The 18,773-nt window shown below is 39.5% G+C and overlaps 1 protein-coding gene across 1 annotated transcript in view; it reads right to left on the bottom strand.

Moving 5' to 3' along the window:
• Positions 1 to 18,773, bottom strand: part of LOC149220519 (uncharacterized) — a 410,731-nt gene that overhangs the window by 271,446 nt on the left and 120,512 nt on the right. The window contains exon 7 of the mRNA XM_089387129.1: positions 4,856 to 5,797. Within this exon, the coding sequence (XP_089243255.1) occupies positions 4,856 to 5,797 (942 nt within the window). The remainder of the gene's footprint in view (positions 1 to 4,855; positions 5,798 to 18,773) is intronic.

Raw genomic sequence — 18,773 nt, 5'->3', positions numbered from 1 at the left:
TATAAATCCCTTAAGTTTATAATCATGGTCAACCATAGTCCAATGTCAAATTGTCACAAAGATTATCTCAATATGAAAATCAACCATGGTCAACAATGGTAAACCATTGTCAACAGTGGAAAACCATTGTGAGTCGTCTTCAACCATTGTCAACCAAGGTCCAATGTCACATTATGACAATTATTGTCTCAATATGTAAATCAACCATGATTAACCAACCAAGGTTAACCATGGTCAACCATGGTCCAAAGTCACATTCTAACAAAGTTTGTCTCAATATGAAAATCAATCATGGTAAACAATTGTCAACCATGTTTATTTTAAGGTTTATAATATATATCTTAGAGTTTATATACCTTGGTTTTATAATATTAATCCCATGGGGTCTTACTATTAATTCGGGTTTATTATTATGATAGGTTTATAATATAAATCTCTTAGGTTTATTAATCAGAGGTTTCATATACCTAAGGTATAATATTATTCATAGGGTTTATAACATTAATCTATGGGTTTAGTATAAATCCCTTGGGTTTATAATTCCTTGGGTTTTTAGTACTAATCCCTTGGGTTTATTATTCACTTGGGTCTTTAATATCAATCCCTTGGCTATATTAATCTAAGGGTTCATATTCCTATGGTATAATGTTATTCAATATGAAAATCAAACATGGTCAACTATGGTCCAACGTCGCATTGTGAAAAATTTTATTTCAATATAAAAATCAACCATGGTAAAGCATGGCCAACCACGTTTATTATTGAGTTTTAATATATTTATCTTATGATTTATATACCTTCGGTTTATAATATTAATCCCTAGGTTCAATGTTATTCCCTTGAGTTTATAATCCGTCGAGGTTTTATTATTATCCCCTTGGATTTATTATTCTCTTGGGTTTATAATATCAATCCCCTGGGTTTATAATATCAATCCCTTGGATTTATTAATCTAAGGCTTCATATACCTAGTGTATAATGTTATTCATAGAGTTTATAATATTAATCCTTGGGTTTAATATAATTCCATTAGATTAATAATTATGGTAAACCATTTTTCAATGTCACATTTGTGATAAAGGTTGTCTTAATACAAATATGAACTATTGTCAACAATGATAAACCATTGTCAATCATGGTCAATCATGGTCCAATGTCACATTGTGGCAAATATTGTCTCAATATGAAAATACGTCATGATCAACCATGGTCTAACGTTGCATTGTGATAAATATGGTCTCAATACGAAAATAAACCATGGTAAACCATGCTGAACCACGTTTATTTTAGGGTTATAATATTTATCTTAAAGTTTATATACCTTGGGTTTATAATATTAATCACTTGGTTTTATAATCTCTTGGGGTTTTAGTATTAACCCCTTCGGTTTATTATTCCCTTGGGTTTATAATATCAATCCCTTGGGTTTATTAATCTAAGGATTCATATTCCTAGGGTATAATATTATTCATCAAATTTGTAATATCAATCATTTGGGTTTATAATCATGGTCCAACATCACATTATGACAAATATTATCTCAATACGAAAATCAACCATGGTCAACCATTGTAACCATTGCGAGTCATCCTCAACCATTGTCAACCATGGTACAATGTCACATTGTGAAAAATATTGTCTCAATATGAAAATCAACCATGTTTAACCATGGTCAACCATGGTCCAAAGTCGCATTGCCACAAAGTTTATCTCAATATAGAAATCAACCATGGTAAACCATTGTTAACTATGTTTATTTTAGGGTTTATAATATTTATCTTAGGGTATATATATCTTGGGTCTATAATATTAATCCCTTACATTTAAAATCCCTTGGGGTTTTAGTATTAACTCGCTTTATTATTACATTGGTTTTATAATATCAATTCCTTGAGTTTATTAATCTAAGGGTTCATATACCTAGGGTATAATATTATTCATAGGGTTTATAATATTAATCCTTGGGTTTAATATAAATCCATTGAGTTTATAATTATGGTCAACCATGGTCTCAATATGAAAATCAACCATGTTCAACCATTGCTAACCATCACAACCATAATCAATCATGGTCAACCATGGTCCAATTTAACATTGTGACAAAGATTGTCTCACTATGAAAATCAACCATGGTCAATCATGGTCCAACATCGCATTATGACAAAGATTGTCTCAATATGAAAATTCACAATGGTAAACCATGATCAACCATGTTTATTTTAGGGTTTATAATATTTAGCTTGAGGTTTGTATACTTTGGGCTTATAATATTAATCCCTTGGGTTTAATATTATTCCCTTGGATTTATAATTCCTTGGCTTTTTAGTACTAATCCCTTGGGTTTATTATTCACTTGGGTTTTTAATATGAGTCCCTTAGGTATATTAATCTAAGGATTCATATTCATGGGGTATAATATTATTCATAGGGTTTATAATATTAATCCCTTGGGTTCAATATAAATCTCTTAGGCTTATGGTTCAATATGAGTCCCTTGGGTTAAATATAAATCTCTTGGGGTTTAATATTTGGGTTTATAATATTGGGTTTAACATTAGGGTTTATAATAGTGGGTTTAATAACAAGGTTTAAAGTATTGAGTTTATAATATGGGGTTTTTAATATTAGATTTATAATATAGCGTGCTTAAGATATATATTTTTATATACATGGTTTATAATTATGAATAATCTCTTGGGTTTATTAATTTCTTAGGTTTATAATATTAATCATAAGGGTCTATAACATTAATCCCTTAGGTTGACTAATCGCTTGAGTTAATAATACTAATAATCCCTTGGTTTTATAATATTAATAATCGCTTGGGTTTATAGTATTAATCCCAAGAGTTTATGATATAAATCCCTTTTGTTTTTAATATTAATTTCTTAGGTTTATAATATTAATCATTGGGTTTATTAATCCCTTGGGCTTATAATATTAATAATCCCTTAGATTTATAATATCAATCCAAAGGGTTCATAATTTAATCCCTTGGGTCTATAGTCTTAATCTCTTTGGGTTTATAGTATTAATACCTTGGGCTTATAATATTAATAATCCCTTGGATTTATAATTTAATCCCTCGGGTCTATAGCCTTAATCTCTTTGGGTTTATAATATTAATACCTTGGGCTTATAATATTAATAATCCTTTGGGTTTATTAATCCTTGGGTTTATATATATATATATATTATGTTGTAATATATTTTAATTTAATATATTGTTAATATTGTCCATATACTCTTAAGATATATATATATATATATATATATATATATATATATATATATATATTCCGTGTGGTTCGCAGACACCCATGGTCAGTGGATGTCGGCTACGTCCACATAAAGACTAGAGCTGATCTCTAGGATCCTGCCCCTCGGCCATCACAGACCTGACCCCAAGGGCTTTCGGGGAGAATTGACCTTGTGACCTCCCGAACGGCGAGGCACTGACTTGACCAGTTGGGCTAACCCTTGGGGCTTTATATATATATATATATACACACTAACCATAACATAATGGTGAAAGATAAATGAATACTATTAATAATAAGTAATTGCTATTATTATGCTATATGTTAATTATATTATAGTTTGAAATATATATATATATATATATATATATATATATATATGTATGTGTGTGTGTGTGTTTTATATTATTTATATAGTTATTAAGAATCCTATAGGGTTAACCATTAATTAATAAGATATACATTATAATTATTAATGTGGTTGATATATGCTTATCCGTCTATAACAACCACATTTACCACATTAATAAATGTGGTTGTACACCTATTTTATGTACGACTATCAACCATATTTACCACATTAATAAATGTGATTGTACATGTGCTTTATGTAAGCCTATCTACACATATCAACCACATTAGTAAATGTGGTTGTGCTAGTTTATAAATATAATGATCCTATCATATCTAATTAATTATTGACCCTAATGTCAAATTTTTAAATAATGTTTGTCTTTGATTCACAATTCCTCCATTGAACTTTAACTCTTCTCTCTAAAGGCTATTGTTGATTTTAATTAAATTGGACCCTTAACCCTTGATTGTGCTGTAACTACTACTTTGGATCCTTAACCATTTAAAGCTCTTCAATACTGGTTTCATCTTCATCAAGCTTTCTAATCACTTAAGGCTCTTCAATATTGGTTTCATCTTCATCAAGCTTTCTAATCCTTGATGATGGTCAGAGTGTCCACTCAAAACTTTGGACTAACAAAAATTCATACACAATTTTCTTCTAAAAATTTCTAATAAAAGAGGGAATTCAGCACCTGGGTTCTCACGTCTGGATGTTGCAAGAAAGCTGATTGTCACAGAGTTTTTCTGTCATTTTATATTTTGTTCACCGCATTTTTCCAATATCTGATCCTAACCAGAGAAAATTACAATTACGCCAGATTGCACTCCCAACCTTAGCAGCCTAACTTATATATGATCACCGCCATTTCTGCGTATAAATCCCTTCTGTGGGACCTCTAGGCAAGTTCGTAAGTCACATGAAACATTTTTCTTAATGTAAGCCCTCCATAGACACTACAGAAATGGATTTTCACTAGAATTCATTATGTTGAGCTGCGGATTGCCATAAGAATCGTAACTACCTGGGCATAATTTACTTATGAATAAGCATTCATTTTAGTTAATTTCCCCCAGTTGAAGTGATCCAATTTAACCATTATCATATCACTATCTACATCCTTACTTGAAGAATGCCATAAGCAAATAATTAAAAAGAATAGATATATTTTTTTCATGAAAGTAATACAATTAGTATGCTTATTAAAACTGAACTCTTTGCACGAGGGAAATAAGCTAACCTGTTATGTTCTCCTTCAATGACCATATTGACCAAACTCGTTCAACGGAAATTGGAATACAATTGCACATGTAGTCAGTCTTATGTGAATCATCCTTCTGGCCAGCAGCATCCTGCTGCAACTCTTCATCCCGTGGTACAGCCGAGAAATTGTTTGACCCTTGATCATATGTAGCTGAATCTTCACGAATCCCCTCCTCAGGTATGTTTTTCTTTATATTGCTCGGAAGCACATCCGGTAAAATTATAGATACACCTCCATCCCGTGTTTTAGTATTTGCATTCTCCTGTTCTTCACGTTTAGCATCTGATCTAGCATCATCTAAATGTAGTTCTGCCAGTTGGTCCTCTGACCTTTTTGCAGGTGGAAATTGCTCCTTCATTTGTGAGAATTTATCGGATCCATTCACATACTGAGTAATATTTGTTTCCTCCGAAATTGCATACTCTGTTTTTTCGCTTCCTACATTTTCTCTGCTGCTTTTCCCTATATTGCTCTGAAGCACATCCGGTAAAATCTTAGATGCGTATTCATCGGATGCTTCAGTTTCTGCATGCTCCTGTTCTTTACTTTTAGCATATAATCTAGTAGAATCAAATAGATGTAGTTCTGCCAGTTGGTCTTCTGACCTTTCCGCAGGTAGAAATTGCTCATTCAATTGCGAAGATTTATCATATCTAGTAATATTTGTTGACTCTGTAAGTGTATACTTTGTTTTTTTGGATTGCTCGTTCAATTGTGAAGATTTGTCATATCTAGTAATGTTTGTTGACTCTGTCAGTGTATATTTTGTTTCTTTGGTTCCTACGTTCTCCATAGATATTAAATCTTTCAGAGTCTTGGTCTCTGTAATGGAACCTTGATAACTCATACTTTCAGTAGAAACCCCGTGACGGTCTTTCACTTCATGTGATAAACTACTTCTGAACTCCTTGGCTGCAGCTGCAACAAGAAAATGAAACAACTTCTCTATCAATGACTAATGAAGGACTGAAATCTGCTCAGCGTAGGGATGAGAAAGACACAAGTGGTGCCAAAAACCTTATACATATTAAAGGCAACACTATAATTCATTGATCGTTCGTGATATCGGAAGGTTGTTTCGATGGCAAAACTACAATTCATTTTTCATTCTTCATATAGTAAGGTTGTTTAGAAGTTGAACTTTTTAAGAGAAAAAGTTAACAGCTGCAATATTTTTATGGAATCAACATTAAAAAAATTCTACGCGGATACGGAACTTTTTTCTTTCGACAGATGAATATTGAGACCATTCAAAATCAATTCTATTTAGACTATTCCGCTCCTCCCACACGTTCACCCACTCTTCAAAATGTCCACCAGCTAGAGGCTGAACATAAAGGGATTAGGGAATTCCGTATGCATGTCCTCGGACGATCTAGTCTTAAAATGTAAGTTATAGAACAGTTAATAATTTCATTTTTGCAGGAACTGGAATTATTGTTAGTAGGATACGCTGAAGAACGTAAAAGTCCACGGCAAGTTTTCCTAGTGATTGTACGTCCGATCTGCCTTCTACCTTCAGATGCTACAGGTATCGATTCTTAGAGTTAATAATTTGCTTTGTTACATATAAGTAGTAAAGATGTAAAGCAATGCATTTAGAATTTACCTTTAACAAAACAAAAGAAATAAGTATGGTCAATCTCATGTGAAATGACAATCCAGAGCTAACAAAATGCAACTATCAGATGACAACCAGGAGCTATCCAAAAGTGTAGAATAAGTGGTATGATCTTCTCTAAATGATTTTTTTTAAACGTGAACGTGCCATTTGGTTCGAGAAAATAAACAACATATAAAGAAGATAATCTAATATTATAAAAGTAAATTGGTGCAATGATATTGGTAAAACTCCATCAACCATACACCCATCGTACCTACTACTAGTGCCATGCACATGGGTATTGCATGTGTTGTAACCAAATAAGGTACATGTAACAAAGACTAGATTAATGGTTTGCGTAGGTCATCGTTTCTATGACAGCAACTATATATTAGCTTATTGTATACTGCAAATTTTATTTGCGTGCTTTCCTGCAAGGATTTAGGGGATTTATATTCTGTTGATAGTGGATTGCAGATATTCATCACGTCAAAACAAAATAGGACTCAGGACACAAAATGGTACGAAAAAGATATATACATCACTAATTACAAAACTGTGTTATAATGTTTTGGTCATTCATAGTATAAAGAAGTTGATCACATCTACTGAACCTTAATAACATAACCTACAGGTCATAACATTGCCTCAAACAACCAACCAGACATACAGTGAACTTTATATAGCTGTTGGAGAAAAAGTTTAAAATTCCAACTTGTTTTTCTTTGTTTTTTTTAACAACCTGGTTAATCGGTAACTGCCAGTCCTAATCTAAGGGAGACCCAGGATCAACTCTCATAGCTGCCACTATAACACCAAGAATACATCCAACAACCTGCAAGCCAATTCTTATGATTTTGGCCAGAGCTGGACATAGAGGAGGCTTTCATCCTATGTGCATGGATGCTTCGAGTTGTACATGCATAGAATGTGCACGATCATCTTGTTGACGACCTCTATTTGGCCATCAGTTTGGGGGTGGAAGGTCGTGGACTTAGTGAGTTTGGTATCCAACGACCAAAGGCTTGACCAGAATGTACTTAGGAACCTGTTGTCCTGGTCTAAGATAATGCACTGTGGGATCCTAAAGTGTACCGACACTTGTTCAAAGAAGATTTTGGCAGTAGCTTCTGCTATGATACTCTTTTCGCAATTCACCAAAATGGCCATTTTAGAAAATTTGTCAATGACCATGAAAACACAATGGTTTCCATGCTTGGTAGAAGGAAGGTCTAACATGTAATCCATGGAGATGGACTCCCAAGGCCGGCTAGGTGTAGGCAGAGGAGTATACAGACCTTGCTTCTTGATTGTAGGTTTGGTAATGGCGCAAGCTGTGCAAGATCTGATGTACTTCCCAACATCTTGTCAAAGGTTTGGCCAATAAAAATACTTATGCAACACTACCACTGTTTTTTCTACCCTAAAATGTCTAGCAACCCGACTATAGTGCGTCTCCCAAATCATCTTGGCACGCTCGCTTGAGGGAACACATAGGTGTTCCAGGTGGCATAACAGTCCGTCCTGGAGGTGAAAATCTACAATTTCATTGACTTCTAGGAGCATCTAGTATGTGGTGTCGAATTCTAGATCACTCTTCTAAAGATACGGCTATCCCAAAGTCTCGTGTCCTTAAAATTCAAGCATAGTTGTCAGCATCTGATGCAGGAGCATCCGACTAGGGAGGCAATAGCTAGACAGGCTGTTTTGATTAAGTTCACTTTTAGTTAGTTTTATTTTTATTTTTAAAAGAACGCTATTAGAGCCAATGTTTTTATTTATAAACTGAACAGTAGTTAGAATAGAATTTGTTTAAAATAAGTTAGAAATGAAACTGAATGAAAAAAATAACTATAATGTAACTGAGGGTGGTTCCTCAACAGTATGAGGCTGCCAACAAGCATAAATAGGCAACCTAGAATCAAAGTGGAGTCGCTGCCATCTAGATGAAAAAAAAGAAAGAAGGCGTAACTCTGAACAATTTTTTTTTTGAATTTAAAGAAAACTTATAGGTATTCAATGTTTCAGGAGCAACAAGTATAAATTACTGTGCATAGCAATTAAACAACAAATTGTGTGATTAACATTCAAACTGCGCACCGAGACTGAAAGGATCAAATACGACAGAGCCAAACCATCCAGGTACATTACCAAATACATACTATTTGATTTAAATTAGAAATTTACAGTATATACATATATATATATATATATATATATTCATCAGGTCCACAGAGGTACAAGACAAAACTTCCAGATTCCACATAGGCCTCAAGACACAGAGCCCTCAAAAAAATAACCAACAATCCTTCATACAAACGAGGTAGGCCGAGGAGAGTTTCCACAACCCAGATAGACCAAAGCAGTACACAGACGAAACAACAGACACGACAACCAACAGCAGAAGGCAGAAACACATTCCCAGAACCGAAAATAAAATCGACAGGATGGGATCGTTGCACAGGAGGCGACCAAGTATCGACAGACCAACAAACTGAAACCCCAAAGGTTAAACAACTATAGCCCGAAACCAAAATGAAACCACAAAGCACAGTCAAGGAAGGACCCTACCCGATTTAAGCACATCGAAACCAAATCTTCAAGAATGAGACCACAACGTTTCATCCCCGAGAGCCAGCCCCTTGCAGCCACAACAAAGAGGAGAGGGATACCTGCACAGTGACAAGAAGATTGTCAGAGAGGAAGCATAGCTATATAGCACAAAACAACACTAGAGAAAAAACAAGGAACTTGATCCACGGCGAATGCCTGAAAGGGAGGTCGGACTCCACAACTGAGCCACGAGTTGGAACCCCAACCTGAGTGTAACCAACAACCGAAGTGCCATGATACCACAACTTGCTCACCAGGAGCAAGGCTGTTAATAACAACTACAGGAAGGTGAAAAAGTGGAAATGGAACAGGGTTTTTACCTGTCAAATAAGAAGCCAAGCCATCGACGAGAGTAACAGGCGGAGGGCTTGTGAAATGCGACCAAAACCCAGTTAGAAAACATCACCTGCAAGTTGTAAAAGAATTGTTCACAGACCATCAGAATAAGGCACACCCACAATGACAAACCAAACCTGAGACCTCCACGGAAAACCAAGTGTACAGCAACCACCAAGTCCAACGAAAAAAATTCATATAACTAGCAAACGATAGACGACCGGAACCAAAGAAGAACCAAGAGGATAGCGGGCAATAGAGACCCATCTTCTTCCAGAACTGAATCAGACGAGCCACAGAGGAACAAAAGCATAACTCAAACGAACAACAACGCAAATGAGCCCAAGTCGAGCCATACCCTAGACGCCGTGATCACACAAAACGAGACCAACCTCGGGCCGGATGCGCATTGAAGGCGCCATAAACCCTCACCAAACCTCGGTATGTGCCAGCGCAGGAAGGACCAAGGACGGGCCAGCTGCCATGCAACCGTCTCAGGATCGCCATCAAATTTTGGTATCAGAGCAAGTTCTTTTCTCAAAAGAAAAAAATGGAAGTAGGAAGAAGAGGTCGAGGTAGAGCTATCAGGAGAGTAGCCGATGAAGGGCTACGAGAAGAAATCAGGATCCTAAGTTCCCGATTGGCATCAGTGGAAGCAGGGAGGCATAGAGATCCAGAAGGTGGTGATGACAGTGAAGAAGAAGTTGCAGCCACGACAAATGGGTCAAATGAAGAGGGACTATAGATAAAATTATTGACATCAGTTTTGTTGGCAAGTAGCAAGCCGAAGCCAGAGCTTTCAAATTATGATCGCAGTTTATCTACGAAGGTATTGTTGGACTGGATTAGTGAGCTGGATAAATATTTCGAGTGTGAAGAAATTAGTGAAGATAAGAAGGTCAGGTTTGCAGCCACCAAACTAAAGGGATATGCAGCACTGTGGTGGGACAATGTGCAGGCAAAAAGGAGAAGGTCAAATAAACCATTGATCAAAAAGTGGAACAGGATGATTGCCAAGATGAAGAGTAAGTTTCTACCCAAAGATTATCAGATTTCTCTGTATAGGTAGGTGCAGAACCTGAAGCAAAGAGCAATGACTGTGAAGGAGTATACGGAAGAATTCTACAGAGTGAACCTGCGAGCGGGTTATGTTGAAGATACCCCGGAAAAGACAACAAGGTTTGTGAATGGCTTACAGATGGAGATACTAGATGAGATTAGTATTCTTTCCCCCAAGTCCATAGAGGAAGCCTATCAAAGTGCTTTGAAGGCAGAAGAAAAGATCGCCAGAAAGCAGAATGCCAGAAGAGGACGTGGATCTAGCAGAGGAAGAGGACAGTCTTTTGGCAGAGGCAGAACTGTCAACAGCAATGAAGAGGGCAGCAGTTCAAAAACTGTAGGACCAACTGAAAAAGAAGGTAACACTAGAGGAGGAAGGCCTTACCAATGAGGAAGACGTAATTGCTGAGGCAAAGGAAATGCATATCAGTGTTACAAGTGTCACAAGTGGGGACACAGGTCCTTTGAATGTCCTGAAAGTGATCAAGCAGGGCTAAGAGGAGCATATGTTTCTCAACCGAAAGAAGCAGAGGCACCGCCACAAAAAGTGGAGAACATGCCTGAAATGGGAGAAGCCTTAGTGTTAAACAAGGTATTGTTGAAACCGACTAAAGAGTTCGCTGACCAGACAAAATGGAAAGCACTGTTCCGAACTCTGTGTAAATCACATGGGAAATGCTGCAAGTTGATTATTGACAGCAGGAGCACTGACAACCTGGTAGCCACTGAATTGGTAGAAAAACTGGGATTCAAAATATTGAAGCACCCAACACCATACAGGGTGTCTTGGTTACAAAAAGGACACCAATTGCTGGTTGATGAGCAGTGCGAAGTGGAGTTTCACATTGGTAGGTATAAGAATAAAGTAACTTATGATATCATGCCAATGGATGTGTGCCATATACTGCTGGGCAGACCATGGAAGTATGATAGGAAAGTTGTCCACGATGGGAAGTCAAACTGTTACAAGTTTGCTAAGGATGGGATAAAGCATACACTAGTACCCATGAAAGAGGAGGATACGACAGAAAACAGTGGAACAAAAGCATTACCGTTAGGAGGAAAAGAGTTTCTACAGTAGATTGGAGATGATGAGGTAAAATATGCAATTGTGCGAAGGCCAAGAGTGGTGTTAATCCATACTGAGATTACTGAATTACTTGAGGAGATACAGGATATGCTGCAGGAGTTTAGTGACATTGTGGTGGATGATCTACCAAATAAATTGCCACCAAAAAAGAGTATCAATCACCATATTGATTTCATTCTAGGGGCTAGTTCACCAAACAAAGTTGTTTACTGAATGAGTCCAAAGGGCAATGAAGAGATCAAGAAGCAGGTACAGGAGTTGTTGGATAAAGGGTTGATTTGAGAGATTTTAAGTCCTTGTGCGGTCCCAATTGTTTTAGCTCCCTAGAAAGGAGGTGAATGGCAGATGTGTACTGATTCTCAAGCAATTAACAAGATCACTATTAGGTACAGGTTTCCTTTACCGCGGATGGACGACATGATGGACTGTTTGAGTGGAGCGACATATTTTTCGAAGATTGATTTGAAAAGCGAATATCACCAGATTCGGATTCATGAAGGGGACGAATGGAAGACAACTTTCAAGACCAATGAAGGCCTGTATGAATGGCTGGTCATGCCGTTTGGACTGAGCAACGCACCTAGCACATTCATGCACTTGATGAACGAGATGCTGAAGGAATATATTGGAAAGTTAGTGATTGCATATCTAGATGATATCCTTATTTTTAGTAAGACGGAGGAAGAACATTTCTGACATGTCAGGTATGTCCTGGAAAAGTTGCAGCACAACAAATTGCTGTTAAATTTGAAGAAGTGTATTTTTTTTAAGAAAGAATTGATTTATTTAGGATTTGTGATTTCAGAAAACGAATTAAAGATGGATCCGGAAAAGGTTGCAGCCATAGTTAGCTGGCCATCCCCCAGGAGTTTGTTTGAAGTGTGGAGTTTTCATGGGTTGGCGAGTTTTTATCGATTTATAAAAGATTTCAGTGGGATTTGTGCACCCATGGTGGATACCGTTAAAAAGGAAAATCAACCTTTTCATTGGACGGAGTCAGCGGAAAAGAGTTTTCAGCTGCTGAAAAAGAAGATCACCAAAAGACCAATTTTGAGGTTGCTAGATTTCAACAAACTTTTTCAAGTTCGTTGCGATGCCAGTGGGACAGCCATTGGAGCAGTACTCAGCCAAGAGGACAAGCCAGTGGCCTATTTCAGCGAGAAGTTGAATGAGAGTAGGCAGAAGTATACGTCTTACGACAAGGAATTTTATGCAGTGGTCCAAGCACTGAAACATTGGAGACATTACTTGATGGCGAATGAATTTGTTTTGTTTTCAGACAATTCTGCATTGCAGTATGTTATGCAATAGCACAAGCTGAACCATAAACATGCGAAGTGGGTGGAGTACCTCCAGAGTTTTACATTTGTATTGAAACACATCAGCGGTCAAGCCAACAAAGTGGCAGATGCGTTAAGCAGGAGAAATTTGATTTTACAGGAAAGTAGAGTGCAGGTGTTAGGATTTGAGCATCTTAAGGATCTGTATGAAACAGATGCAGACTTTAAGGAAGCGTACGAAGCTTGCCAGAATCCACTATTGAGAGACAACAGTTCATGGCTAGACTATAACATACAGGAAGGATTGTTGTTCAGAGGAGGACAATTGTGTATTCCAGAGTGTTCGATGAGGGAAAATTTAATCTAGGAAAAACATAATGGGGGTTTAGCCGAACATTTTGGCATTGATAAGACTTTGGATCAAGTGAGCCACTTCTATTATTGGCTGAAAATGCGTAGAGACATACAAAGATTTGTGACTAGGTGTAATATGTGTCAGCTTGCGAAGGGACACAGTCAAAATACAGGATTATATACACCCCTGCCTATTCCGGACAAACCATGGGACTCAGTTAGTTTAGACTTTGTCTTAGGTTTGCCAAGAACACAGAAGGGGTTCGATTCAATCATGGTGGTGGTGGATCGCTTCACCAAGATGGCGCATTTCATTCCCTATAGGAAGACCAACGATGCCACACATGTAGCACACTTGTTCTTCACATAGATTGTCAGATTACACGTCTTGCCGAAGTCTATTGTTTCAGATCGGGACGTGGAGTTCACATGTCATTTTGGCAGACTTTGTGGAAAAAGCTAGATACCAAACTAAACTTCAACTCAGCTTATCACCCACAGACTGATGGGCAGACTGAGGTGGTGAACCGAAGTCTGGGGAATCTGTTACGTAGTCTGGTTGGTGAAAATTCACGACAATGGGATCGCGTACTCGCACAAGCAGAGTTCGCTTATAATGATTCACCCAACAAGAGTATGCGTAGAAGTCCTTTCCAGATCCTATACGGGATGCACCCCCATGGTGTGCCAAAGGTATAAACAAAAGGCAGATTTAAAACGATGGGAAATGCAATTCAATGTAGGGGACCTGGTACTGGCACATCTACGCAAAAAAAGGTTTCCTAAAGGTGAATATAACAAACTGAAATTGAAAAAAATAGGACCTTGCAGGATACTGCGAAAGTTCTCTGCAAATGCATATGAATTGCAACTACCCCCAGGTATAGGGATCTCGCCCATCTTCAATGTGGCAGACCTGTACCCTTACATTACTGCTAATGTGGAGGACAGTTCAACAGAATACACACAGGACACCTAGGGAGAGACTGAGTCATGGGACAAACAGATGCCTCCAGCCAAGCCTCTAGAGATGGAACAAATCTTGGATACTCAGGTGGCCAGGCGAACTTGGAAAAAAGAGTACTTACAGTATATGGTCAAATGGAAGGACCATCTAATTGAGAACAGTTCTTGGTTGGGTGCACGCCAGATTCAAAGCAATGGGTACTTGACTGAAGAGCTCATGGACGGGAGCCATGAGATTCATTCACCCTGGGAGCCTGATGCAAGAGCATCCGACTAGAGAGGCGAAGCTGGACAAGCTGTTTTGATTAAGTTCTCTTTTAGTTAGTTTTATTTTTATTTTTAAATGAAGGCTGTTACAGCCAATGTTTTTATTTATAAACTGAACAGTAGTTAGAATAGGATTTGTTTAAAATAAGTTAGAAATGAAACTGAATGAAACTGGAAAATAACTATAATCTAACTGAGGGTGGTTCCTCAACAGTATGAGGCTGTCAACAAGCATAAATAGGCAACCCAGAATCAAAAGTGGGGTTGTTGCCATCTAGATGAAAAAAAGGAAAGAAAGCATAACTCTGAACAATTTTTTTTATGAATTTAAAGCAAGCTTATAGTTATTCACTATTTCATAAGCAACAAGTATAAATCACTGTGCATAGCAATTAAACAACAAATTGTGTGATTAACATTCAAACTGCGCACTGAGACTGAAAGGATCAAATACGACAGAGCCAAACCATCCAGGTACGTTACCAAATACATACTATTTGATTTAAATTAGAAATTTACAGTATATATATATATATATATGCATCAGGTCCACGAAAGTACAAGACAGAACTTCCAGATTCCACACAGGCCTCAAGACACAGAGCCCTCAAAAAAATAACCAACAATCCTTCTTACAAACAAGATAGGCCGAGGAGGGTTTCCACAATCCAGATAGACTAAAGCAGTACACAGACGAAACAACAGACACGACAACCAACAGCAGAAGGCCAAAACACATTCCCAAAACAGAAAACAAAATCGGCAGGATGGGCTCTCTGCAGAGAAGGCAACCAAGTATCGACAAACCAACAAACTGAAACCCCAAGGGTTAAACAACTATAGCCCGAAACCAAAATGCAACCGCAGAGCGCGGTCAAGGAAGGACCCTACCCGATTTAAGCACATCGAACCCAAATCTTCAAGAACGAGACCACGGCGTTTCATCGCCGAGAGCCAACCCCTTGCAGCCACAGCAAAGAGGAGAGGGATACCTGCATAGTGACAAGAAGATTGTCGGAGAGGAAGCATAGCTATATAGCACACAACAACATTAGAGAAAAAACAAGGAACTTGAGCCACGGCAAATGCCTGATAGTGAGGCCGGACTCCACAACCGAGCCACGAGTTGAAACCCCAACCTGAGTGCAACCAACGGCCGAAGTGCCATGATACCACAGCTTGCTCACCAGGAGCAAGGCCGTTAATAAAAACTACAGGAAGGCGAAACAATGGAATCGGAACAGGGTTTTTACCTGTCAAATAAGCAGCGAAGCCATCGACGAGAGTAACAGACGAAGGACCTATGAAATGCGACAAAACCCAGTTAGAAAACATCACTTGCAAGTTGTAAAAGAATCGTTCACAGACAGTCGAAATAAGGCACACCTAGAATGACAAACCAAACCTGATACCTCTACGGAAAACCAGGTGTACAACAGCCACCAAGTCCAACGAAAAACATTCATATAACTAGCAAACGATAGAGGACCGAAACCAGAGAAGAACCAAGAGAATAGCGGGCAACAGAGACCCATCTTCTTCTAGAGCCGAACCAGACAAGCCACAAAGGAACAGAAGCATAACTCAAACGAACAACAATGCAAATGAGCCCAGGTCGAGCCATACCCTAGACACCGTGCTCACACAAAACGAGACCAACCTCAAGCCGGATGCGCATTGAAGGCCCCATAAACCCTCACCAAACCTCGGTGTGTGCCAGCGCAGGAAGGACCAAGGACGGTCCAGCCGCCACGTAAGTCTTGCCACGCAACCGTCTCGTGATTGCCATCAGCATCATAACTGGCAGTCGGCTGAGGCAGTCTGCAACATTATTGGTGTTTCCCTTCTTGTACTTAATGTTCAAATGCAATTGTTGCAGATATGTGGACCATTTCTGATGGCAATCATTCTACAACTTTGCTTGTGTCTGTATGAACTGCAGGGGTCGGTGATCAATGTGGATGACCGTTTCCTTCCCCAGAATGTAATGCTTCCATTGTCAGCAGCCCTGTATAATGGAATACATCTCTTTGTCATAGGTGGGATACTTTCGGACTGTATCTGAAATTTTCTCACTGTAATTGATCCAAATGGATCCAAGAATGCCTCTAAGTCTTCATAAAACCATTAAAAATCATGCCAAAGCCAAAGAAATCCTTTAAAATGATCGCAAATATCATAAGAGGAAGCCTTTTAATACACTATCGAGAGGCCCCCGAATGCGGGTGCTTGAGGAGATGGGACGGGCGATCACCCGCAGCCACCTGCCCGCCATGCGCAGAGGAGCTGTTTACACATGGGAGAAGGGACACTCTCAGCTGCACGAGATCAGAATTAAAGGCATCCAGCAGAGGAGCATAAATGCTCCGTTCACCTCCGCACGCGAAGCAGGGTCAGGCTCCTCGGCTCCCATGAATGCCACAGTAATGGCGGGAGAGCCTCGAGGCAAAGGCAGATGTGTTATATATGGCTGCGGTATGGGACTCACAATGCGAATTCAGGGTCTGTTCCGTTTGTTTCTGCAGCCTCTGGCGCTGCTGGTCGCTCCAAGCTTTTGTCTTTCTGTTTGGGCCACTCCCCCGCCTGCATATGGTCTTTCCTTGGCTGTTCTGGGATTCAATTCTGCTGTGAGCTCTATCTCGGCCTCAGGCATAGAGACTCTGTTGGGCCCTGCAATCATGGTTCGGCCTCGACAGAGAATGCTCAGCCGTCGAGGCACCTCCCGAGGTGGGTCCTCGCGCCCTCCAGTCGATGAAGACTCTCCCCATCACTGCCATTGCCACTGCCCTCGCACTCAAGGAGCAAGCCTCCTTCGGTCCAGCCAATTTCTGGATGCCAGCGCTCCTGGGTCCTCTTCCTCGCCCTCCTTTGGCTCAGCAATCTTCAATTTCAACAGTTCTTTGAACCGTCCCCGGATCAACGCCCATGTTTCGGTGCTCTTCATTGAGGAAACCCAAGATGAGGGCGATTCTAGAGCCCATCGGGGGACGATGCCAACTGATGGCTCTGCAAGAGCCATGGAGACACCCTCTGCAGATCCTGTGAATGTTTCGGATAGGCCATTTGCTGGTCCCACGAGCGCTAGGGAGACGATGATCAGCCAGAACGAGGATGTCAAGATGGAGCCCATTCCGACAGCTACTGAGGAGGCTCAGGACATGGCGGAATTCGGGTGGTGTAGGGTAGTGGAGGAGGATCCGGAACACTAGCTGCGACTTCTTATCAGGTCTCTGCAGCCCAATAGTGAGGGCATTTGGTAACTCTTGTTGTTTTCGGATATGCTCTTATGTCAAAGCTGTGGTGTTACTGTCTGTGTCAATGCTGTTGAGAATTTGTCTGTGTTTAGGTTCTGGGACTTTTTTCTCTGTGGTTGGGAAAGTTTTTGGCTCCCCTGCGTGGGATTAGTTTGTTGTTCCACTGGCGCCCCTGCGTGGGATTGCTTTTTGGTCTGGTTCGTCCTCTGAGACTGCGGACTCTGTTGTTCCATGCTGCCACCACCTCTAGGCAGCTGGTTCTTCTTGTCATGTAATGATGTAATTGTGCTCTGATAATGTAAATAATAGAATAGTTTTAACGAGAAAAAAAAATACACTATCGGGTGGCAAAACCCACGAAATCATGAATAAAACAGAGCAATTGCAAGCGGAATAGAGGATGCAGAGTAGCCGTCCGATCTGGCCGATCAACGGTCCAGATCGGATCGGTAATCGCAATCGACGGTGACCTTCGGCAAAGATCGGCAGGATCCACATGAGTCTTGCGACTGCGAATCGCTATCGGCAGTGGCTATTGGCACTATCAGCAAAGCCCACATAAGAGATGCAACTGCGATCGGCAGGGAACTTATAAGCAATGCGATAGCGATTAGCGGGGTCAACGAGGACCGTCGATCAAGCACGCAGATCGACGGCCCGCGCTGCATCACCAGATCGCAATCAGTAAATCCACAAGAGCGAGTGTATGTGTATACACATATATGCGATCCGATGGACGGACCCGATGAGAATATGAGCCAAATTGCAGGGATTATGAAGTCCGCCAAACACCACGTTTTAATGTATTTCGCAGTTTCGTTTGTTAAACAATATGCGAAGGGGAAAAGCGCCGATGCGATGTAGTGGACCCGAAAGGGTTTATCAACGGTATTAAACAATATTTCAAGTCCGGAATGCGGGGGTTTGTAGTGTTTTAGTGTATTTTCGTATTAAAGGAAATATACAGAAGTGGAGCCCTCCCGATATGCGATTACTGATCTATGAACATACCCATTAGAGAAATAAAGCATATTTAAGGACTTTTCAAGTCCGATATATGAGTTTTGGCAGA

The sequence above is a fragment of the Pinus tabuliformis genome, chromosome Q, assembly GCF_031772625.1.
Source record: "Pinus tabuliformis cultivar Carrire ecotype Pingquan chromosome Q, CPIR1, whole genome shotgun sequence".
Taxonomy (NCBI): domain Eukaryota; kingdom Viridiplantae; phylum Streptophyta; class Pinopsida; order Pinales; family Pinaceae; genus Pinus; species Pinus tabuliformis.
The sequence above is the reverse complement of the archived record's forward strand: the minus strand, read 5'-3'. Positions and strand labels throughout refer to the sequence as shown.